At 38.0% G+C, this 26,301-nt stretch overlaps 1 protein-coding gene across 11 annotated transcripts in view; it reads left to right on the plus strand.

The window, feature by feature from the left end:
- The window catches only part of LOC150108412 (IQ motif and SEC7 domain-containing protein 1-like), a 627,659-nt gene that overhangs the window by 447,463 nt on the left and 153,895 nt on the right, over nt 1–26,301 (plus strand). The window contains exon 1 of one of the 11 annotated variants that reach the window (XM_090390764.1): nt 13,981–14,018. The exons of 9 other annotated variants lie outside the window; for them this stretch is intronic. In XM_090390764.1, coding sequence (XP_090246890.1) covers nt 13,996–14,018 — 23 coding nt within the window. In that variant the 5' untranslated portion in view covers nt 13,981–13,995. Of the gene's footprint in view, nt 1–13,980; nt 14,019–15,056; nt 15,227–26,301 lie in introns of those variants that run through there. One more of the 11 variants, XM_090390763.1, reaches the window with a different exon arrangement.

Consider the following 26,301-nt stretch of genomic DNA (forward strand, 5'->3'; position numbering starts at 1 on the left):
TATTTGCTCTTGATACTCGGCTCCCAGTGCTTCCCAAACATAATCGGAATAAGAATGAATGATTTTTCAATGATTTCACCGGTGGCTCAGACAAAGTAGTTGGCAGGGTTTTCTTTTGCAATACTCGTAACTCTCATACCATATAAAACTGCTGCAGTAAAATTCTCTAAGAACATTTTAACCAAAGAATATATAAAGCACTTTTTTTTTCTCAATCATTAAGACAAGAAGTGAAAGACGGGAGGAATAAAATTTCTCTTCTACGCTATTTCTGTAAAAAGTCTCATCTCATCTTGAAATTTTTATTCCATTTAGTAGTTAATATCCGCAAGAAAATTTAATTTCGAGTCAAACTTGGACTCAGTCATTTGAATTCATGACCGAGTCTGAAGAATTTGATATGCTTTGGTAAAAAAAAAAAAAAAAAAAAAATTAATTTTAAGTAAGCATTTTTCTCTTAGTTTTTTTATTTCTTATTTTCCTTGTAAATAACGCGCACTAAAATATTTTGTGAAAATAAACGGGGCAAAACATGGTAGAACGTGTGTATTACATATACGACTTTTAGAATAAAAAGTGACAACAAATCGTTAAGCAACAGCGAGGTTTGTGTAATAATCTCTGTGCAAGTCTTATGATATTGTTGACCCTTACCGTGTATGGTAAGTTGAGAAACCGTCTTTATTACCTTGTAAGGTTATCCGAGCATGGCACTGCGATCGAAGATTAAAATTAAAGGTCAGAGTTTTCCACTGAGAAATTCCAGTTTATTTTTCACTCCGTTGAAACACACACACACACACACACACACAGATTTAACAGAAATATGCCTTCGTGGCAATTTAAACAAGTCGAAATACAAGCAACAAACATTAATTACCTTTGATTGGATTATACGAGTTTGGTCATTCGAGAAGCAAAACACTGTTCTCAAGTGCACTCTACTTCTCTGATCTGTGATCCGGAACTCTACTTTGAAACTGTTACCAATTTCATTTTGAAGTAGGTTCTCAAGTGAACAGCATCTTTTACCTTTTCTATGTTTGTGAATTCATTCGTCTACATGAACAAATGGAGAATGGATGAATCGATTTTAATGAAACTAAATATTTTTGACTTGGAGAACAAATTGTTATGCCATTTTAATATTAATTAAAATCAAAATCTAGTCATTTCTCATGAAGACGAAAATAGATTTTTCATTGAGTGAATGACCCCCGCAATGGAGTTAACCTTTGGCGTTAGTGATTTTAATCGCTGCTTTAAAATAGCAATCCCGACCAGCGCACCTAGTTTTTTCTACTTTTTGTTTCTTAAATATCAGGTCATTAAGTAACATTTCTGAATAGCGAACCTCGCTTACATTATTACGTTGTAAGTACTGCAAGTGTTTGGATTATAGGAAAACAGGATAGGCCTAATCTGAGCGCTGAAAATCAACCATCGGGGATTACATGTGTCAGGAACATATTCAGATAATAGACTAGTTTGTGGGGGGAATGCCGAGAGGAAATTAGTGGTAATCTAAATTTATCGTGTAGTACTCCGTATCCTTCATGGTATTTATCAGGAATTTGACGTTTCCAGATTTCTTGGAGTGGGGCCTATGAAATATATATAAGATTTTTTCCAAATAAGCTAAACCCTCGTTTTATAAGCGATTAGTTAACGAAGTTTTGCTACTAACAAAAATTTATTGTGTTATTAAAATTCGAATTTCTCAAATTCAGTGTGACAAGTACAAGCCGTTACATGTTAGTTGGTTCTGTATTATTTATTACAGTTGTACGGAATTTTGGACAGTTTATTGTATTAAAATATTCTGACTCTTTGTATTCGAGGAAACAGAATAAAATGCCGGCCTGGTTTGCTAGCAGATAACGTCTCTTCTTTCTAATTAACTGGATGTGGGTTCGAATCCTACTGTGATATGGATGTTTTGGGAACGTTTTTACTTAGGAAACAGTTTTTGCTGCTTATTGTGAAACCACCACGACCACCCTGCTTATTGGAAGCCTGAAGTAGCTTATGCTATGTTTAATCTGTAGAGATGAAGTTTCTGAATGACCTCATCCTTAGCCCACCCGCAGTACCCATCGTTTTTCAAGTTCTTGTCACTCCCCAGTGTGAAACTGTTGGGATGCTCAACTGGATGTGGCGGAGAGGCATAAAAAGGCAAATATCTAAAGGACATTGCACAGCCTCCCCCGTAGTGTCTATTTATTTACTTAAACTTAAGTATTCTTCATTACAATAAACAAAGAAATGTGTAATGCACAGCTACTCCCCTCTCCTTTACTCTGATTTGTATGCGTATCTCATATCGCCGAATTCCTTATCATTTACGTTTACCATTTTTTATTTAATGAATTTTCGCTTACCGAACGAAGCGCATACCTTCGTGATAAAAAGGGAATTAGTGCATTGTATTTTCTGAATGATATTCGCTCAAATAAATATAATAATTCGAGTATTTAAGGAGATTGTGCCGCACCCTGAAAACCCATTTCCTGATTGCAAGCCTTTTACGCAAATTTCTTCTCTCGTAACGCAACAATAAACGAGGTTAACAATTATGTAAATTTATTTTGAAAAGGGAGAGCTCCGGAAGTTATGCTTTTTACGGTAATCTATTTTTTATGAACATGGATTTAACCGAGATGCCAAAAGGTAAACAAAAATTAGCACAGAATGAAACAAAAGTTCCATGCTAGTGTTTGCTATCCTAACAGCCACTAGAGCCTGCTCGACCACCCAAGCGGACTAAACGACCGCTTGGGAAGCTGAATTTTTACGGACGTTTATTTTCTAATCCCCCCCCCCCATCAAAATGAATTAGTGCCAATGTTACAGCTGCGCTGCACATTATATTAACTTCCAGTAACTATTATTTCAAGTGCAAGGTTTTTGTAATTAAATTATAATAACAACTCTGAGATCGCAGTGCTTCAAAAGCAGTCGAGTAGATTGCGATAATCCCGATAGAGCATGCTTACAAAACTAAAAAAAAAAAAAAATATATGTGAATGTAGAGATATACTCGGTATCCCAAAAGAAACATGAATGGAACATAATAGCGGAGAGATGATGAATAATTTAGATCATGGATGATTTAAATTAGATCATCCATGATCTAAATACTGAACAGAATTGAAAGATTAGCAATTTTAAAACATTTGAAAGCTAAAAGAATAAAAAGGAACAAAACGTATCAAAGCCAGCAGCATGACGGTGTGCTGGCCGTTTTGTGGGAATCGTCTTCAGATCTTAACATCGACTCCACTAGACTTCGGAAGGTGTCCTGGAGTATTCTGGGCCGCTAGACAGAATAACGTCCGAGAGGTCAGCGACCGATCGTGGCGCTGGCTGAGCACACTGCATGCTTGGATACACTCTTCGAATCATACTTGCGCAATGCGAACCTTGTGACAGAGGGACGTTTGTGGAGTTCCATACTGTCACTGTCCATCAGACCATACTGTCACTGTGTAGAGAAATGCCTGTTTGTAAACAGTTCTCCACTGTAAGAATTAGTGGTCAAGGTATGTTCACTGGGTCCTCTCATCCCCCACTTATGTCCATAAGAGAGCAATCCTCATATCAGGATACCACCGGTAGGTTTTCGGTCAACCGTGCTGTTTGGTTTGCCATAGAAAGCCCGGGTAGTTCTAATGTTTTGGCTTGTGGAGTGCGCTACAGAACATTTTCTCCATAACAGAAACTTTCTTTTGCCTAATGTTTGTACATACTCCCGTTTATTTTAATAAACAACTCGTTTCCTAAAAATGCATGCAAATTAAAATAATTACAACTTACTGTAACAGTGAAACATTCTTTTTTTTTTTTTAATTCATTAGCGTACAATATGGGTCTCAAAACCTAAAATCTGTTTCGACACTAAACAGTCTTTATTTGGCTCTGGTTAGAACGATCTCCTTTAGATTATATTATCATTGAAAGACAACTGTAGTGATGAAGATAAATCTGTCGCTTTCCACTATAGTGTTTTAAAAGCCGAAGCTGGGATGGGCAACACATTTTAATTGCGATAACATATTTTTTGCTGAAAGAAATACTGAACAGAAGCTTTTAATGAGGCAACAGGGTTATATTCCTACAGAGTCGGATTTTTAACCCGGAAAAATCGACAAACTCGCCTAGGAATACACAGAATCTTCAGATATAGTAAACGCGTCTCCTAGCTGTTGTTTTGGCGTAATGTCAAGAACTACTTTTATTAAACAGTCGACAGTTATACTCCAGAAAAAGCAAATTTGTTTGTAATATCTACCTTGTTTTAAACAAATTACAGCAGTTTTAAAAAGAAAGAAAAGAAAAAAGCTATCATTCAAAGTAATCGTTTTGCCCTGGATAGGTACAACATTTCATCACAATTAAAGTGTCAGAAAAAAGCAATAATTATATTCCCATATATCAAAATGTTAAGTAATATCATTCCCATGTTGTGTTAACTAAGCTGGCAATTGCAGTAGCTTAATATGAGACAATAAAAGGGAATGTTGTTTGGAGATTTGTTGCAAAGAAAATGTCGAAAGTAAACTCAATCCACTGAACATTATGAAGTCAACAGCTGAATAATCATAAAGCTCAAAGACTTGTAAATAATTACTTTTATTCATCATATGGAAATTATAATAAAAAATAAAGCACGAATGCACTGAAACATAGTTTCATTGGCCTTCTCTGACATTCTTTATGTTCCATCGTCTGTTTTTGAATATTCAAGGAGTTTTTGCAAGAATAGTTATTCTTGCAAAAACAGCCTTTTACAGGCCCAACAGCGTGCCAAGTACTTGACTTTCGTAAACATGTGTGTGTGTGTGTGTGTGTGTGTATATATATCTATATATATATATATATATATATATATATATATATATTTTTTTTTTTTTTTTATTTATTTTTTTTTTTTTTTTTAATTAGAATAAGTTGGTTAGTCTTTAGCCTATTCAATATATTTTATCTGTAAATTGTGTTCTTCTGGCCGGTTTGCAGGATGATAAAAAAAAAAAAAAAAAAAAAAAACTCTGCCACTGTAGGAGTCCTAATTCACCTGTCTTGTAAAAAAAAATCCATATAAAGATTCTTCACGTCCTAATTGAAATTCGAACTCGGTTCTTTCCAACCAAACGGCATCCTCTATACCAAGTGAGCAACTGAGGCTCAAAGGACTTAAAAAGAATATCGAATGGAGCTTTGCCTTTCTTACTCAAAAAAAAAAAAAAAAAAAAAGTATTTTCTTTCTTTAGCATCAGTCAGCTTTATTGTAATTCGAGTGTTGTTGCTGATGATAATATTGTTCATTTGGTTTTGAATCTTGCCACAAGTTGGAACATTTCTTTAATTAAAACATGGTGTGCTATATGGGGACGAACGATTTTTCTCCACTGTGTCAAATCAGGCTAACTCACCTTCAATTGAAAAGTCCTTTCAAAGATTCTTGACGTCCTCCTTATGCGTATATTAGGCCTAGTGGCCTGTTACGATTCGAAACCGCTTCGAGGATAAGTTGGTTAGCCCTATGCCTCCAAGTGTGCTCTGTGTTTGTATATGCGTTTGTTCACGGGACCGGTTTGCCTGTTCTAGGGGACGAAAAACCCGAGTTTCCGGGTGTAAAAAACCTCTACATAGGTATGAGACAGGCTAATCACCTTTAACCGAAAGAGACCAGATATCCTGGACGTCCTAGATGTATCAGATACGAACGACAGTCTTGTTATATTAAGTAAATTGTGCTTGAATTTTGCAATATTTGCTTAATACATATTGCAACGGAATAAAGACATTTAATCTGTAAACCGCAATGTTCCTGCAGTCTTCCTTCGATCCGTCGTAGCATTGAGGACAAACATGGAGAAATGCATTTTCCCATCTGAATTAATATTTTATAGTCTTCATTCTTATCTTGTTACGAGTAATATAAGGAAAATTTACCTAACATGTAGATAACTTTAAAAATGCATATGAAAAAAAATCGATTTATGTGAAACTATACGATAATATGAAAAAACATAATTTCTTGCACTTCTCGAACTGGTTCTCATGTAGAACCAGTGGGTTACTCACCGAATAATAAAGGCGAGGGAGGACAGCTGAAAATGTAATTAGATTAGAGTTTTTTTTTTTTTTTTTTTTAGCTTGATCACTTGCTTCTTGCAGTATTTAAGTATTGCATGATAGTTCCTACAGGAGAGGGGGGGGGGTGTTGGGAAAACAACTTGTGCACGTAGCGAAATAGAAAACTCTTATCTCTTCAGTTTGAAAAATTTGCCAATAAATCAAGAATGATTACTTCCCTGTTCAAGTGAACTTTACCATAATGTTTACTACTCCGGTTAAGTTTTCGAAAGATCATTTCTTCACCCAGTTCTGCTTTCATCGCCATACAATAATCAGTTACGTCGGCGACTGGTACAGTTGATGTTATTGCCTACTCCTCCTTTAGTGCCTGAGGTAAAAATAGTTACATGTTTTTCTATTACATTATCGTGGTAAATTACGGCTGGCTGGGTAAATGAAGGTAGTTTGTTCGAGAATGTAAAACAATTGTCGCTTCTCACATATAATTTTCATGCGCAGAGTTTCACTTTTTCGTATTGACTCCCCTGTGCCTTGCCTCTGGAATTTATTGAATAGGGTTTCAAGTTTCCCTGCGCTCAGCTGACTTTGAAAGCTTCTGCCTGCGAAGTGTTATCGAAATGGATAGGAGTTTGCAACTTTTTGCGAGGCATCCCTTAACACAAAATATTCAGGAGTATTCTAGAAAGAGAGGCTGAAACAGAGTGAAGGATGTGGAATAAAAAAAGGGAGAAGGAAACGATAGCATTCTCCCGATAGGAAGTGGAACAAGATTGTGTACCGGAACAAGGAAGGTTATTGCACTAGTTATAAAGAGAAGAGACAGGGGGAGTTGCACTACTCTAGACAGAGATCGCAACGAATGAAGTTGCCGTTTCCACATGTGAGGTCTATTTGTTTTTGTGTGGACTATTTTAATGAACCTACATTACTGGGGACTTCCACTTTGAGCTGTAAAATATCCGAACCGTAGGCTACTTGACACAGATGACTCACCGCTACACGCGTCTCCTACTGAACCCGACGATGCCATCCAAGAATAGCTAGTCTGAACAGAACCGAGAATTAAAAAAAAGAGAAAAAAAAAAGTGTTGTGTAAATAGGTCGGGGTTTTAGAGAGCGCTCGTGTATAATTAATTGACTAATATAGGAGACCAGTGGAAGATCTTTTCGATGCTCCAACATTCAAGGAGAGTTGTTGCATTTGCACCTCAATGCGCATCCTAAAAGAGAATCCCCACTAAACAGACATCTTTAATACCTCGTGTTCCTTGAAAAGTTGTCTCTAGATAAATTTACGACAAACATTCATTGAAAATTCTTAATTGAATTTTAATCTAGTAGTTGTAATCTTGCGTGCGTACTTGCAAATATTAAGTCATATAATACAATTGAATTCGATAATTCTGTTCTGGAGGCCATACGTATACTGAAACCTCCGCAGCTCATTGAGTAACAGTGATGTCCTTCTATTGGTTTATAAGGACTTTTCAGTTGAAAGTGAATTAGCCGGTCTCACACGGAGCCGGCAGGTTTTTTCTTCCGGAAAAACAGACAGAACGGCCCTTTGATATTAACAGACATAGTAGACTAATCCCATCGCCTGAGGTCGATACCAGACCAAGTTTCTTAGCCGTGCCAGGCCATTCAGCCTAAGACGTTAAAGAAGACGTTATACTATACTACATCTCCTAACCGAGGATATATTTTTACTCCTAAAATGAAATGCTAATTTTTTGCGCATTCAAATTATCTCTTTCTGTTCCTCTTCCTTCCAATTAAGGAATGCTTTGAATGTCCTAGGTTTTAATTTTTATTTAGGGACCGTTTCTTCAGAAACAACACTACATAAGCTTTGATACGCATAATAATTTTTTTAAAAAAACTGTATTTTTGCATAAATTGTGTGTCCCTGACTTTCTTGCGTCTGAGTGCACCGCTTATTTCGCTCTAGTTATAGCAATGTAATTCTACGCTACTTCGAGTAACTCTAGAAAATACTGTTATAAACAGAAAATGACATCTGAGCTCAATGGTGCCAGTTGAGTTATTATAGAAACGTCTGCAGCAAATGTCGCAAATGCAGTGGCTTCCTAGCAACTGTTGTTAGGGTAGATAATCAGTAGACTTGCAACGCCACTTCGGTATTGGAAGCCACGTGAGGTAACTGTATCTAGACGAGATACGATCTGGAACGAAGAAACCTATTTTAAATGTGCGTTATCGTCACACACGCAGACACACAAAAAAAGAAGTTGTTGCACGTGGAAAATTAATGAATATTTCCCAGGTTGTAACCATAACAAGGACCATAATCTGCGCTCAGCAACGAAAGTATTCCGCATGTACAGCAAAAATAGCAAATACCTTTCATTTCTTAAAGAGTTTACCATGTTAAACGGTATTTTCTCTGCTCTTCCTACTTTCCTTCGTTTTAACGATTGCATCTGAGGGATGTGGGCCGCAAAATTCTAAACATAAACTGTCCCCCTCCCCCCTGTGAATAGACGAAGCATCAAATAACAAGACGCAGACAAGACTGCGGGAAAATGATGTGAAGCACCTTGCATGCTTCGCGTAACATCTTGTTCAAGGAGATTCACGATGAAGCGTTTCTATTAGATATGATGCTGCATTGTTACGTGTGGCACTACTCAGCACCTCCCACGTCTTCCTCCGATAATTTTAACTTGAGTGAAAGGCCAGAGAATTCTCTAGAAAATTGGGTAGCAAACGAGATTGTATGTAACTATTTGGTTGGCATTTCATTACAAAAGTTTCCATGTCACAACGGCAGCAAACAATTAATAGGCATCTCATGCCCTTTTATTCGTACTTGCGGATGAAACATAATGCTCTTGGCAATTTTATGTTGCGTTACTAATTGCAAGTAGTGAAAATTCAATAGTTCAAAACCGGTTTTAGAGCTTTGACAACAGATGGCGTTGTTGATAACATTTTAACGACCTCTCAATTTAAATCCATCTTAGGGGTACCGTTTTTTGCAAAAAGAATTCCGCTTTTGTTTTTTGTTTATTTCGGATAAGAAAAAAGAAAAGAAAACATTGTTTTTAGAAACAGTTGGCAACGTTCCACTTTCTTGATGTTAGTTCCTGGAAAAATTGCATCATCAGGGGACATGTGAGTATGGCCATTGACTTTTAACATCTCTCGACCTGTTGTAGAGACGCGTTTTAATGTTAAACAGTTGGTAGTAGCCATACGCAAGTGGTAGTGAAGTGGAAAGTGGACTGTTTTCCCCATCATGGAATGTTGCAGGAAATTATTGTTTTATTTCTCTGAACTAGATAGTTACTTTAAAAAAAAAAATTTTTTTTTAAATAGCCGGTTATTTCACTGCAGTCTTAAAAGAATACCATCCTTAAGATCTCTGGGTGTCTTTTCGAATATAGCACACGATACGTGGAACGAAACCGATAGTTTGAGCGCTACAATTAACATGCAGAAGAAAATTTCTGACCAGAAAAAGGCCTTGCCGATGGATTATTGACTTAGCATGTAGAAACCGAGGATAAATGAGAAAATTGTTACTCCTATTGAAAACAAGATGCATCAGAATTAGTAGTAGCACTGCTCAAAAAGTGCTACTACAAACAGTGAAAATTTTTCAATAATTTTCAAAACAACCACGAATTAAGATTAAGCGAGATCAGAGTGTAAATTAGTGTGTGCTAATCTTGAGCTTCATATGAACAACGGCGGATGTTCTCGAACAGTGAGGGACCAAGGAATCTTGCCACAAATACTGCTCTGCTCTTCTAAACTTGGTAACGACTGCAAAACTTCCCTTATTCCGCTGCATCCACGGATGGCACTGAATGAATTCTATCATCTTTTCATGAAGGCCAGTAACCTTGCTCAGCGGGGGGATTGGGGGAGGCAAGTTATTTACGACATTCGCAACCCGTGCGTTTTTTTTTTTTCTTCTCTTACATTTTTTTTATACGTGTAGATTTCGAGGAAAAGGGAGCTTCACCGCCGATATTATTTAAAGATTAAAAACGTTGGCACCGCATCTTCACCTTCTTCCCGGAAAAGCACGCGACACGTGAACGCACGTGGCAAGAAGACAGCTGTCATTTCCCAAAAATATTTTCGGTAGTCTTCTGGTAGGGTGTAAATGTGTCGCGTTTTCTATGCAAGACTTGCTGCTAACTCCATCATCCGACCTGCAGTGAATGTCGAAGTCTGTATCTTCTGTAAGGGGAGGCGACAGTAAAGAGATGCTATCATGTGCATCATCCTGCGAGCACATCTTATTGCATTTAGAAAAATACAGACCCTGCTTTTAGAACTTTATGAAGCTCCGGTAGGTCACAGAACGGAAGGGAAGTCAGTCCTTTTCTCTTCCTTTTTCTTAAATATAAACAACTGTAGACATGTCTCCCCTATAGGGACACTGTGCTGCTGTTAGCAGAGGAGAAACTTTTTTCTGCTATTTTTTTTTAAAAAGCTAAATCGATACTTTATTTGGACAATATTTAGAGAAAAATCTAACTATACGGCATTTTCTTTCTCAATTTTTTATGCTGTCAGGAAGGCCTCCTAATTGGACACGAGAACTTGTAAAAGAACAACTCTGCACAAGTTTATATGTACAAGGTGTTGAATGACAAATGGAATATCTTTAGTTTATAAACAATGGGTTGAAGGCGGAAATGGTCACCAGAGTGTTTTGTTTCTTCAGTTGTACGTTCACTGCAAAAATTCTTCAGGATTTAACAGAATCAGTATGCAGATGAATCCTAATTCCTTCCAAGAAAATATACCTCAAAGACAACAGAAAAAGAATCATGAGGGGGAATGGTGCCCTTCGGCTCCAGTAGAGAATACGAGGCATTGAAATCAACAGTGCTTCAAGAATAAAATGACTTGTTCGGAATAGCATAATAATATCTAATTTCGGATGAGAATTGCAAAATTCGGTTTATAGTATTGATTGAAGAATTGTATAGCGAATAGTGTAAGCAAGCTGAAATAGAGAGCCAAAAGGCTTCATTTCGGCGATGCAGAATTATTCAAATTAAGTGGATATTGAATCCAACATTATTTCAAAGCCGAATAGAGAAACTACAAGAGTTTCGTGCCGAATATAGAATTGCTTTCCCTTGAATTCGCCGAAACTTTTATAGTTTCTATATTCGGCACGAAACTCTTGTAGTTTCTCTATTCGGCTTTGAAATAATGTTGGATTCAATATCCACTTAATTTGAATAAGTGTAAGTAAGTCTTGGGATCCGACGAATTCTGGTTTCCACTGTTTCTTCCCCCTCTTATTATCTTAACCAAATGTGAGCTAGTCGGTCTCATACTCTAACATATAAAGCCGAAGAATGCTTGTAATTAACGGACTATCCTCTTGCCTCATGGTCTTAAATTTCAGTTATTCCAGCGTAATTTCAGTCTCTTCTAAACTCGTTATCTACGAGGTTTTAATGAACACAGTCTATCGTAGCTTCATTGTCAAGCAACTTTATGCGATGAGCAATGGGCTGCTTGAGAACGATATTGTTTATGTAGTGCATGATCGTTCTCAGGCATATTGACTTTATCCTGGTCATCCATCTGTAGTTTCACTAGGATAGTTGTCCGTTAACGAGAGAGAGAGAGCATTATACGCATCCCTACAATCTTAATTGTTTGCACAATGCTTCTGAAAGAATGGTCACAAATCAAGTCGAGCCACTTATAAAGGTTGATTCTGTACGATGCTTTACTGCCGTTTTGTAAGAAAGGATAGGACTTTGTATTGCAAATTTCCGTTTTCAAAGTTGTGAAATTTATCTTTTTTTTTTTATATTTTTTTTCTGAATACGTTGCGCAAATAACTTATGTTGATGGAACAAAAATGGAAACATAACTACTCCCTTGATTTTTTATTTTCAGAAAGCGCCAATGGAAAATAATTTAGGTGTAAATAAGTCTTGCCGCTCCATTGTTTATGAGCAAGAAGTGTTGGAAGAAACAATATCACATTGAAGTGATTTGGGATAAAGGAATGAAAACAAAAATGACTTCATAACGTCAGTCTTAGTAACAACAATTGACGGAAATGTAGATGGTTGTGATGTGGCATTCCATTCATGTCACGTTCTTTATTAATCAGCAGCTGTTTGACTTCTCTCTGGGTAACAAAAATATCCGACAATATTGCTACTTTTATGGCGTAATAGAATGACTCATCAGAATAATTAACATTGCAGCTAATTATTCTATTAATTAGTCAGATGATTAGTTTGAGTGCTGCAACGGGTACGCTAGTTGGGGAGCACTTTACGCTGATTACAATACCGGGATGGGTTTTAGCTTTTCAACTCGTTGCTCATAAATAACGAAAACTCAGTTAATTCCTGGAAAATAATTAGGGCGCTGGTTTGTTTCAGTTTTGCTCAAATTAAACCGATACATCTTTTGATTAAGTTGATACGTTCTACATCCTCTTTTTTTGAATAAAAAAGGATGTAGAAAGGTTATAACTGTGACCTTCTCCATATAACTGTGACCTTCTCCATATAATTACACTCAAAATAACTAAATTAGAAAGCGTTGATGTATATCTTTCACCGCGACACAATAAACACGAACTGAAATGAGAGTTTCCTGAACTCTATTGGACATGCAAAATCCATTTGGCGCGTGCTTGCAACCCTGTCACGCGAGCTGACTCTGTAGATGTGTATTTTTGTAGCCAATGAGGCACCTCCGAGTAAACAAACAGCTGAGATAGCAGCTTCATAAACTGCAATGAAGCAAGAGTAACACTGCAGCTGTTTTCACTGAGATATTGTGGAATTGTAAATACGTTTGTCAGTCCTACAATTTGACGTCAAGCGAAGAGGTTAAAAAAAACAGTTTTAATTGATATTAAAATTCTTAGTTATTTGAATTACAGAGATTATTTGGGCTATACAGCCCCGGTTCTTTTTTAGACCTTCTCAAGCGAAACCTACTCAGGCAGTCTCATAGGATGTGGACATTGTCTATACCTCCCAAACTATCTGGAGTCAGATTTACTCACAGAATTACTTGTTTTTATAGTCCAACTTAATACATCTATTATGACAACAGTGTAACCGAGAGCCTTTCGGTCTTGATCCACTGTCTCAAACATATTGCATATCTCCAACTATATTCCAAATTTGGTCGAAAGAGGTGACCTGCAGAAGAAGGATGATTTGTTTGCTGTTTGGATTTGACGCTTCTAATTTTGCAGACTGTGTCCTGTTGAATACCTCTGGCGATAATAGTTTCCAGTCAGTTATATTCAATCTGTAACTGGAGTTCCAGCCGATCAAATATGGCACTTACTGGCTTCTCTTATTACAATAATCACTGACTCTCGTTTTGCACGGTGGCTCAAGAGTTGCTACCGTGATTCTGGCTACAGTAGCGTAGTTCTAACTGTAAGTTGCCTTTGTTACAAACTAATATGCACATTCAAAGCTTAATAATGGCAAAGAAAATGTGTTGAGAACTGCACATGCTCTGAATAGGTTACTCAAGAATCGTATTTCACTTGAAACAGACCACTTTGTGAGGTTGTTTCTAAACTTAATTTCTGTAAAAACTTCTTGTCAGGATGGGAACATACCCGAACTTTGTTGTCACTCCTAGGTGGCGTTGAAACATGGCATGTTGCGAATGGCAGAACTAATGACAGCAGTGCAGTGCTTCAATTACAGCATCACCAGAACATAAATAGCCCACGCTGGACCTACCGTACAAAGAGCTGCTGCAGCAGAAAATCTCCCATCACGTGATTGACATAAGCCATTTCTCTGAAATGAGGGACCATTTTGGGCCGTATTTATGAATACACCTTTGTTCGGCCCGTTCCACCTGCTGCAGTCACGTGCAGATCTACGCCCCTCAACAATGGGTCGGCTGTTTTGTTTGTGGTGAGTGTGCCGTGTTTCCTTTCGCTTTCTTTTTCGCCCTACTTGGTAACAACTAAGGCTGCTGGCTATTGTGAAGTGTGACGGTAGGTGAGAAGGCAAGTTCAGGGAGGTCAAATGCTCGTACTAGGGTACGACGAAAAGGAGGCGTGAATGTAAATGAGTTAAACTGCTGCACCAAGTAGTAACAAGTGTCTCACAATCATCTTTTCTCTGTGTTGAGGGCGCATACTCGGTTATGTTTAGAAACATTAACAGTGTAATGGAGGATACTTAAGTTAAATACTATAGCCTTGGAATAGCATTTCACACAGAGCACAATAAAGGACGGAATTTTAGTGCTAATTGCGTGGCATTTTTTTAAAATCAAATTTGTTTGAAATAAAAAGTATTCGATTGCCGCGAAACACAGAACATGCAGAGCACCATTGTTCTATGGAAACATGTTTTGGAAACAGATGGCACTGCGCCAAGTAGAGGTTGATTGTTCCATTGTTTTTAATGTAGATAGAGTTAAGTACTTATCTACAAAGTACTTAATTCTACTTTTGGGGGGGAAAGTAACCTTTGTACGGTAACTATAATTTCCCGCCCACTTAATTTACCTGGTAATTACTTTGCAATTAGAAGTTTAAAAAAATTGCCAGGAGCATTTTTTTTTCTTCTGATGGCGTATTAGTGATGAAACCAGATATCCACACTGTACACGCGAACTTTCTCTTTCTAAACTATCCTTCTCGGTACCTGGATTACAGTTAATACTCGGCTTTAACTAAAGATCGATTGAAAACTTTGCACTAAAAACGATACGTCTTTACCTGCACTCTACTTGTACATGCTAGTCATTCCAACCTCTTTGACAACGCTGAGAGCCTGTTCGAGGAGGGGGGGGGGGGTGTTGAGGGAGAGAATTTCACATACACACCTGACTCTCGTTATTGTGATTGGTTGAATGTCTTGCGCCTCTGTACTGCGTTAGAGAACGGTGCATGCTCGCTAACTTGCCGCCTGGCTACACAGCCCGTACAAGGTATCGCGACAGTCCGGCTCCCATCCGAACTCGCTCATCAGCTGACGCACCCGAAGTGTCGTAGGGCTACATGAAACTATCTTGGGAGCTGTTGGCAAGACGCGATTTACTGTGATGTCTGAATACGTGTTCGACCTTTATTCCATGAGATGTTAATTTGTGTGTCTGGATTCCTCATAAAGTAAGTAGATTTTCATATTCAAAAGAGAAAAAAAAAAACTGTGTGTGTGTGAGAGAGAGAGATAACGGGCTGTAAGATAATTGACTATGGTGGGTGTCCAACATGTTTTATCCTCATTGGCATTTTTGTTTTTACTATCAATTTTAACTGCAATTCCAATATTTCAGTATTGGGATTGCAATTAAGAGCATAGTTTACAGTTTAGATGTTGATGATTTGGATTAAAATCATACAAGCGGTAATCAATTCCAATCCGGTTAGTATAGAATACCGTTTATTGCTTTAATGTTATTTGTGATGAATTTCTTATCTGAGATTTCCAGAGGAATGCCTAAAAAGTCTTATGTCTAACCCCTTTTCTAAGTTGGGCATTGATCTGGGTCTTCTTGATACCGAAATTTCTAAGCATATATCCTCCTTAAATGTAGGATATTTTTATAATATTAATACCACAAGGTAAAGTTTCCTCCCTACATGTTGCAACAATGTTTAATCCGCAAAGAATCTCTACACAGTATTTGACGATTGTATTGTATTGTATTGTATTGTATTACTAGGTGGCGGAGCAGTGGTCAATAGCGCATATCGACCCACTCCCAAATCCCTAGATCAATGTGCTGGTGAAGTAGAATTGACATTACCGACTTTGCTTGTTATGGTGACCGCCATGGCTCACTCACGATATGACACGAAATACTTGTCCCTGATGGGGGGAAGGAATCACGTGATTAGGGATACACTCCACTAGGCACCTTACCACGCCACGGCTCAGAGAAATGCTATTGTTTGAAGGCCACCATGACGGCGTTAGTGTTACAATTGACTTCCCATATCGACCACTTGAAATGGGACCATGGTTAACACAAGAAAGGACAGGTCACTGAAATATTGATTTTATCCTCTCTTTTCCCCTTCTCTCATCACATGTGTACCTTAATTGACCATCTTAATCCGAATGATTTAGGGGTCTGAAACGGAATTTCATGATGGGATGGGCACAGCTGCACTTCAGTTTACCATAGTCGAGTTTACAGAAAGCTGATCTGTAAACAAAATCCTGGAAGTTAGAGCACTTACCTTTTGTTGGTTGGCGATCTGGTAACCATGAACCATTATCATAATCGTGGTTGTCTGTAAATAGGCTAGCTAGTGACCATTTTACCCCCCCCCCCTTCAAACAATTTCCTTCTTAATTATGCATTCAGATCACCTATTTAGATTTGTATACTTATTATCTAATGTGTCCATGTTCGGTTCAGTTTATATTATTAATACCGTAGAAAGGTTTTATTGTCTCAGAATTTTATATATTCTTTCAGCATGTTATTGCAACACATAAAGTGTAGATCTCAAAGTACAAAATATTGTAATTCGCTATATTATAAATGTTTTAGTTATCCTTCGGATGAATGTTTTGTCATTTTGCTACTGCTTTTACATGATTATTTTTCTCCTACCATATGCATAACAGGAAATGGTTTCAGTAGCTCTACTATGCATGGGTGCTCCCGCTTGCTCTCTAAATTGTACTTGAAGGAAGTAAATTTCGTGACTTTATTCATAAAATTTACTTTACAGCCAAATCGAAATGAAGAAAGTCAGTGCGCCTTGTGTTTTTAGATATCGCATTGAAATTTAGGACCTTTTTAAGACTTATGTGGTGATGGAAACGGTTTCATTGTAATGCGAGAGGAATTTCGACAGGAAAGGATTTAATACATTTAGAAAACTGGAGACACAACAAAAATTACTCCAAAAGAAGAAGGCGATAAACTAAGTCAAAGGAAAGTACTGTCGAAATATCTTCCTCATAAAAAAATAAAATTGAAAAAATCGTTATCTTAATGAATGTCCCGTTAAGAACATGAAGAAAACTCGAAGACCCCAATTTCGTTGAGGAAATGAAAAGAATGTGATCTCTTCATTCTGCCTGTTAAGTTCTGAGAACTTCTGATTTTTGTCTTGCTCTGTCAAAAGCGTGTGGTAGAAAGTATTAATATACAGCATATGGGTTCTTTTCTACCCACAAACTGCAGCTACTTAGCATCATTTGGTACCATTAACAGACGGCTTTATTATCTTGAGAGAGAGAGCAGTGCTATTTATCCTTTTGATTTATCCAAACTTGTATTTTCCATTGAAGGTCACAGCAGTGATGAAACAGGTCTGCCTTGGAAGCTATATTTAATCCAGGAATATACTTCATAATATTTGCTTGTTGTTGTAGAATTACTGTCTTTGTATATGTCACTATATTGTGAAAACCTTCGTCATAGTGTTATTCCAATAAGGTGGGCTACTTTAAAAAAAAAAAAAAAAACTGATGTGGGTTGGAGGATGACGTAACATCCTTGTGCATTGAATACAGACTGATTTTTTTATTGTTTGGTTTCTTGTGCATTCAGTGATTCGGTTCCTATGAACTTCCCTTACAATAAGGGGCGGACAGAGCTTTAACTTTCCTTCCTATATATAGCCAGCTAGTGGGTGGCAATACTTTGCTGGATGGCACCACCTTCATGTGAAAGATTTTTGTGTATCCTCGTGTGAGTCATGGATGTTGCTCACTAAATATTCCGTATGGATCTCGCTCTCCTCCAGTATTGGGGTGGGGGAATAAGGAACAGCAATTTAGTTATCTCTTGAAGGTGTCGTTCTTATAAGCTGTTGTGTGGCAATGGGGTAGTTCTGCTCATCCGTGTAGTTGCCCAATGGGTGTTCGACTGGACGAAACCAGTGATGTCATACGTGATCTTCATAGATCACGTATATTAACTATTTACTATATTTAAATTGATCCCGCACTGCGATCAAAAATTAACTGTTTCCAAAACTTCTATTGATTTGATTCAAGTAATAAGGGGTAAAAAAGCAAGTTTTTGTGCGGCACAGTATAACGACCTCTTAACGCTAGATTAGAATTTCAGAGAAAGTGGACAAAGTCCTTGCCCTTGGCTTCTTACTTGCACGTTAAAAAGCTTATTAAAAAAAAAAAAAAAAAACTTTCCCTTCCCTTGAAATTTAGATCGTCATTGGCCCTGTATACGAATGCCGCCAGCACGTGTCTGATATTTTTTCTAGCGGTCTTCGTTCATCCCCGCACTGCCTTGTCATTAAACTTGGCGAAGGTCGTTCCTCATACAAGTGGTAATGACGTGGGTCACCCAGGAACATAATTAACTGTCTGTGCCGCCTCGGGTTAAACAGCCCACTACACATTCCATTCCCAGCTGATAGCATCAAACACAATGCGTTCGATACCCTTCCAACTCGCAGCGGGTGTTGCGATGAGTCCAGCTGTTGAGAATGACGCTTGACCTGGGGAAAATGTGGAAAACAGAGAACCAGTTCTATTTCGCAGAATGTTGGTTTTGGTCACATTAGAACTTCATGAATCCGACAGAATACTCTGGTGCTGACTTCTTGGTTAAGACAGCTTCTATCAAAAGAGGTTGTTCAACCTGTAATTTATCAGTATCGCTGATGGGTGGAAGATAAAAAGAAACGATTGCATAGAATAGTACTCTTATATCGGACAGTTTCCAGTTTACTGAAATTACTTTCATAGAGAATAATAATTTCAATTCTATTTTGCTTAAATGTGACTGCTGAAAATGGCTGACTCGAAGGTACTTGCCAATTGAACAAATTTCAGGGACATGACGATCTTAGCGACTATATGTCCTTTGTAATGCTGATTCCAAACGCAAGTGATTGTTCATTGTATTTCGCATGCAAAATTTTGTTTTCTCGTGCTTGGGTAACAATTGAAAGCAAAAATATAATTTCTTCTCTAGGATTCCTGTCATCGCACAATGTCAATATTATTATACGCTATGCTGCAATATGTATCGGGACATCCCCAGTTTTAGAAGGAAACATACTTAAAAGAACATATATGAGAGTGCTATCTCGACCAAGAAATAGGGCGTGGGGGGGGATCCCATGAATCCGGTCCTGAAGGACCAACGGATCCTTAGAAGGATAGTACACAAATCCAGGGCGATGTGGAAACGATCGACTAGGAGCTAAGAGTCGACGACGTTTCAGTAGTAGTACATTAGATAGCAGGTCATCACTCCTGGTGTCTGGGAAAGGGCAGCTGTAAGTCGAGCATTCAGCAGGGCAAGTTACACTGGTATAAAGAGCATCATGATTGATCCATAGAGCATTGGAAATCTGTGATATAAAGCGACGAATCCTTTTCCATCGGATGGGCGAATGTGTGATTGTGCAGGTGTCTGGGGGGGAATGCCATATGTTGGCATGCAATCTGCGAAGACTTGCGGAGGTGTGATGGTTTGGAGCTGTTTCTTCGACTTTTGGTTGTATTAGCTGAAAGAATGGATTCCAACTGATATGCAACAAATAACTCAATTCTTTCTAAAGAAAAAAAAAAATGCAAGAAAACTTAACTAGCCCAGGCAGCTTCACGATCTCAACCCAACATAACACCTTTGGTAGAAATTGAGTGCTAGCTAGGCCAGTACATCCAGCAGCAATTCATGTTTGATGGAAGACTGTTCCAAAATGCTCGGCTCATATTATCACAGCTTGTGCAAAGTATACCTGCACAAGGAGGACCCCACTCTACTAGATGAGTGAAATTCATGTTTATCTGAAATATGGTGTGCATTTGCTATTTTAGGAAAAAATATAGGAGAATGTTTTCCAACGAAGAGTAAAGTAGGAAGAATGAAGCCAAGAAAAAAAGTTCTTTGAGTTTGATTACACATGAATGGGTTTATCTAAATATATTCTTCTTCTGTTTTTATGGGTCTCCTTGTAAACGCTTGTGACTCATCAGGATGATATCCTGTTGGTGCTCATTGTTGGAAACCATCGTGTGTCTGCTACTAAAAGGATTATTGTTTGCTGCTAGTAACATGTCATCTGCATTCTGACTTCAGTTATGTTCAGTTTGCACATTCTTTTAATTATTTTACTTTAATTTGAAAATAAGAATTTTTTTAAAAAAATTAGCGATTTTAATAAACTCATGAGCACGACTTTAAATGGAGGAAAGGGGAAAATTATGTTTATGAAATATGCTCGTGTTCCTTATTTCTGTACATAACTTACATACAGTATACAAAACTGCGGCAGTTCGTTCATCACGAAATCTGCGTGAATTTGATAGTGCTGCTTTGCTTGTTCTTCTGTATCATACAAATATGAATAGGCTTTTTTTGATCGAAAATTCCTTTCTTGTTCATTTTTAATACAGAACAAGAATCTTGTCGGCATTCGTGTACAAAAAACCTCTCCGATAACCATGTCCGTTATGTTCAACTATCGAAAATGGGTAATAATATTTAAAAGAGCGAAATCATTCCCTGTCTCAAAGAGCTTGCAAGACGTAGTGCCGGTATCGATGATGATTGATGAGACCTAGTGATCGATTCCAGTCCTAGTTGCCAGATGACTATTTATTTTTTTAAAAAAAATGTTTCAACAAAAAGATAAGAATGTTGGTTTCGTGTAGCGTACACGCTATTCACAGAACACTTGCAGTTGACATTCATAACGTTCGTGTTATAGACTATCGCAATCCACTACCACTTATTTCTCAAAAGAAAAAGCAGAATCTGATTTTTTTGAAATCTTGTGATGTACTTGTGATCTCCTTTCTTACGTAGTTAGCTATAAAGTGTACTGCATCCGATATTTTTCAAGTCAATTGTTTTTGGTGTATCAAGCAGACGGAAACCGAACGTACAGCTAGCTGACCATCAGGGAATCGAAATTGTTAATTATCTAAAGTTTTCAAGTAGTTAATGGTTGAAACCTTACCAGTCTACGTTTCTACGTGTAACGGCCTACTTTAAGCTGAATTTTTTGAAGAAATGCCGCTAAAGTGTGATATTCTAAGTATGCCATTTAGAAGACAATTTGTGCACGGTAAGTGCCGTCTGGCGCCAGTCGAGTTTCTTCCGTTGGTGGCATTCATTTACATGTTTATAGTGGTGCTTTGCAGGTAACGATTGTTCGCTTCATTTAATTGCACATTTAAAGTGTGTTGCTTCCTAATCGAATTCCCAGCAGCATAATATTTCCTTGGACTCCTGTGGTAAATTTATTTGATGGGTGTTGCACACTTCGGAACTTTTTTTTTGCGGTAGTTATACAATTAGTAAAATGTTAGGCATTTCAATACTGCTCTGCTCTCCCCCAATATACTCTGCTAACATAATTTTCTTCCCTTCTTTCTCTCATTGATTTACAATTAAGCTACTTTCGATCGAGAGAGAGAGAAAGTTCCAGTGTTCAACTTAAATCGTCAAGAAAAATAGTTCGCTTTTTATTAGTATATGGAGAGGAGTGGAGAAAGACGTATTCCATCGTCGCCCACTAATGAATGGATTGTCGTCCTAGAGGATGTCTTGCACTTATTGAACATGTTTAAAATAGCCCTGTTGTTAAACGTAATGGTTCCATTTAAAAATCTAACAGCAAAAATTCAAACACCCCCCCCCCCCCCAATGTACAAAAACATGCCCATTTTTTGGTTTATTTTCTCCTTTGCTTATTATGGTTCCAACCTGACTGCTTTCTCTCGCTTTCGGCAATGGGCGTTGCGACCTTCATTGACCTTGAAATTCTCTGGTTACAGTGTCATGTTTAGTGTTGTGTGAGGTGGCCTCAGTATAGCTGTCGAATACTGGGCTTCACGTGAGTTCAAGGATATTTCAGCCTTTGGCATTCCCACCTCACACCTGATTGAGGAACTTCGTCTTTTCTTGGATTTGTTTAACTATGAAGTGAGGAAGCACTGTGAAGCTAGTCATTGTCGATTACGTTGTGCCTTGATGCACGAATGATTTATAAAGAGGGGATTAGAAAACGTGATAAACAAATTGCAGGACTTTTCCAATAAGAAAGAAAATCAACCGGAAAATCAAAAGATCCTTTTGATTTTCTTTCTTATTGGAAAAGTCGCGCAGTTTGTTTATTACGTTTCCTAATTCCCTCTTTATAAATCATTCGTGCATTAAGGCACAACGTAGTTGTGAATCAAAAGGCAATAAGAAAGAAAGGACAAAAGGTAATTTTCTTTCGCAGAACGGTGCCATGTGTCGACTCGTACAGCGTTCTCTATATCACTAGTGGGTGTTTTTGCAGTTTTATTGTCTTGCTATGACCCGCAAACCCCCCCCCCCATTACTGCAATTTCGACTTGGTCGCTGCTTATAGGGGAAGGGTTCAAAAGGTAAAGACCACTGGAATCGCTGGTTGTCCTGGTAACTGCATCGTTTAACACATGACGATACTTCTAGAATTGGCGTAAGTTCCACTTAGGTATAAAAAAAAAAAAAAAAACGTCAATGCTCGCGACTAGACAGAAATAGAAAGAGCGACACCGTGATTAATTCATCTGTCAAAAAACATGACCCCCCCCCCTTAACTTGCCATTTAATTCCTCATATCTTATCTTCTAGTGCGAATCTTGTCGAGTTCAACACATCGTGTAAAGTATGTGTAAACGCTGGTTAGTGACCAGAATAAGGAGTTATATATACTGTAGATGTGCACTCGCATATACAGTATCTGTAACTTCATTTATTCTGGAGTTATAATTAAAGATAGTGCATATGACGAAGTAACAGATGTGTTGTACACTGTTGAGGGAATCGGCAATAGACGTCAACCCACGAGAGAGAGAGGTTAATTGTGGCACAAACCATTCATAAATACTATACACTCTTTACTTTCAGCTTGTTTCAGCTCTTCGTTGTCCACAAAATAGCTTCCTTCAGAGAGACAAATAGTGGTAGTCAGAGGGGACCGGATCCGGACTATGTGCCGGATTGGGAATATTAATCCACCCAACGTTGCAATTGTCCTTTGTGTGCACAAACTGGTCTCTGATCTCCGTTTCACCACTGTCTAACTTGTTTGCGTCAACAGTATCGTCACGTCAATATCGTCTTTATAGACATTTTTCTCAGACGGGAATGAATTTCCATCGCATTCACATCTTTCACAGTAAGGAATTCAGTCACTGCTGTTTGTTTCATACATGCGTCCATAAAATACGCCATTTTGAACCTTTATTAGCTGCTGTAGCGATTGCAGCGTCACTCACTGTGGTGTAAAACTTTTTTACCATGCCCGAATTAACAGAAAGAAAAATAGGAGGCATTTTCATGGGAAAATGCATAATTTAGTGAAAAGTGATATTAAGATTGACATCCATCTATACCACATTAGTGTAATACACCAGAAACGGCCTCACAAGTAGATATCAGGAAGAATGGAAACGCCCCCATGACCACGTTTGTGCTATCATTTGTAACCAAGTAGCACATTAACCCGATGTGCGCTTGGTATTCACCGGTCAGGTTTCTATCCGTTTTTTTTTTTTTTAACTTATGAGAATCAGGAAAGGAAAACAAATCTGACAGCGCCAAACGAAATACGATTACCACGATACCGAAAATAACGCCAGAAAAGTACTTTCAGCAGTGGAAAAAACGAAAGAAAGAAACAAACAAACAAAAAGCAGACGCATGAGAGTTTATTTGAAGGGTACCAACCACAGATTTGATTTTGGTATCGCATTTTTCACAGTGGTATTAGAAGCGATAATTCTGACCAGATTTTGATTTTATTTTTATGGCGCAAAGACATCAAAGGTCATACTGCGCCAGGACACAGCAATAAATATGGTAAACGGTTGAAAGTTTATTTTCCACTTGGTTAGACTAGAATAAATTTAGTTTGATCCTTTATCCAAGTGTTAGCAAACAAAGTTTGCGCTTGAAGATACTTCAAGACTGAGGCAACTCGTAGCAAAGGTGGACCAAGCTCTCATCACTCCTGTCTCCCATAATGCAAAGCACATCTCCTTGCAGATATATATAATGCTATGCATTAAGGGAAGGGCCACCACCCAGACCAGCCTCGACCTTTATTGAGGTCTCATCAGTGGGAGCCAGGCCCAGAAGTGGAGATACCAAGGCAGAAGCAATGGAGAGGTCATCTTTACCTATATGAGTTGCCAAAAGGTGTCACACCGTATTATTAAATTACTCTGGATTCAGAGGAAACTGACGAGACCTCAATAAAGGTCGAGGCTGGTCTGGGTGGTGGCCCTTCCCTTAATGCATAGCATTATACATATCCGCAAGGAGATGTGCTTTGTAATATGGGAGATACTGAGACAGGAGCGATGAGAGCTTAGTCCACCTTTGCTACGAGTTGCCTCAGTCTTCAAGTATCTTCAGGCGCAAACTTTGTTTGCTAACATGGATAAATGATTAAACTAAATTTATTATGGTAAACGGTTAGTAGGACAATCACAAACATTCAACCCTTGGCGGGATTTGAATCCGCAGCGGGATTTGAATCCGCAGCTTCTTGGCTGGAGAGCGGACCGAGTGGTTAGCTACACTAACCACTCGGTCAACCAGGCTGGCCCAGACTTCGGAACTCCTTCGATCTGTTTTCACATTAAATTCGACCATAGTCTTGAAAAAACCAAATCTGCCATCTCGGTGTAGGTTGTTTCTTCTCTCTCTCTCTCTCTCTCTCTCTCTCTCTCTCTCTCAACAAGGCAAGCGGTAAAGAGTGCCTGCGAAAGATGGAGGATTCATCCATATAAAAGCTAAAAAAATAAATAAATTATATTTTCTTTGAAAAAGAAATAGGGGATATTACTTTTGTACTGCCCTCGTATTTTAGTGAAATTTTTCTTCTTAATAATGTTTTGTTTGTAGCATTTGACGGGCATCCATAACCTCATCACTTTATTTATTTATTTAACAGGCATTTGCCCATCTTTAAAAGGATAGGACCACTCAAACTCTTGTATGCCATATGTTACTGCATTCTGTTTTTAATTCGTGTATTTGGGTTTCTATGCAAAAATTAATGCATAGTTCCTGATTCCTCGCCATCACGAATTGACACACGCATAATAGCACACTGACTGCATCTATATCACAACTAAAACAATACGAGATTTTGCCTTATATACACAAGCATGTATATACACAACCTTATATACACACAATACATGCACCTCGTCACCGAGTAATGCGATTTATTGGAGGAAACTATCGGATTCGATAAATGTTTGTCTTATCTCCTATCCGATTACATTTGGATCTGGTATTTGCTTAATGTTAAAGGGTTATCGTGAATGTTGTTAGTTATGATGTTAGTTACAAAAAAGAAAAAAAAAAAGTGCGAAAAGTTGCATTGTCTTGCATTTATACCCGAAATGGTTTTGACGATCCCTAGGACATCGAATGGTTAGGTGGATCCACATCCACTTAGCAATACACTTTCTCTTTGCACTGGCTTTTCAGCTGAAGGTGAATTAGTTATCTCATTAACGAAGAGGTATTGTTTAATCCCGTAAAGCAGACTAACCAGCAGGAGAACACCGAAATTATCAGATAGGATATACTCATCGCAAAGCCCTAATTCCTTTGGCGTGATGTTAAACAACATCCTCCTCACTGCGCTTCCGTATCGCAGCAGTAAGAGCATTCAGCCTATTAGCTGGAAAGACCGGATTCGAATTCGTCCCTCGAGGAACTTTGAGCCTTCGGCAAAACAGACAAAACGGCTCGAGGATACACGTAGCCAGATATAATACGTTGATTACTTAGTTGCCACGTGCTCTAAACCCTTGTTCTTCAACCTGTGGTTCGCGGAAATTTCCTGGTGGTCCGCCAAAAATTTCTTCGTCTCTCAGAAACAACACTATTCACTGTACTTCTCTGGCCACTATATAAGAAGAACATGTAGAGCGCTTTGTGGCGACGGTACGAGTATAATAACATACCATTCACGGACATACGATGGTTTGGGTTCCTTTTCCTCTGCAATTTAACAGAATTTTTGCAGCCGATAACTTCTATTCAAAATTAAAATTATGTAGCAACATTCAGATGCCTGAATGATCGAGTTAATTAAAATGGAAAATTGTTGAAGAGAATGTAAATTTTTAAGCACTTTTTATTTAAATCGGAGTGTTATTAAATCGTAATAATGTTGCTTTGAAAACTCTTAAGTTAACATTTATCTCTCAGAGTGAACCATGCAAGCTTTTTAAAAGAAATTGG

Source organism: Typopeltis vanoorti, chromosome 3 (assembly GCF_054136105.1).
Source record: "Typopeltis vanoorti isolate ZY-2024b chromosome 3, IOZ_Tvanoo_1.0, whole genome shotgun sequence".
Taxonomy (NCBI): domain Eukaryota; kingdom Metazoa; phylum Arthropoda; class Arachnida; order Uropygi; family Thelyphonidae; genus Typopeltis; species Typopeltis vanoorti.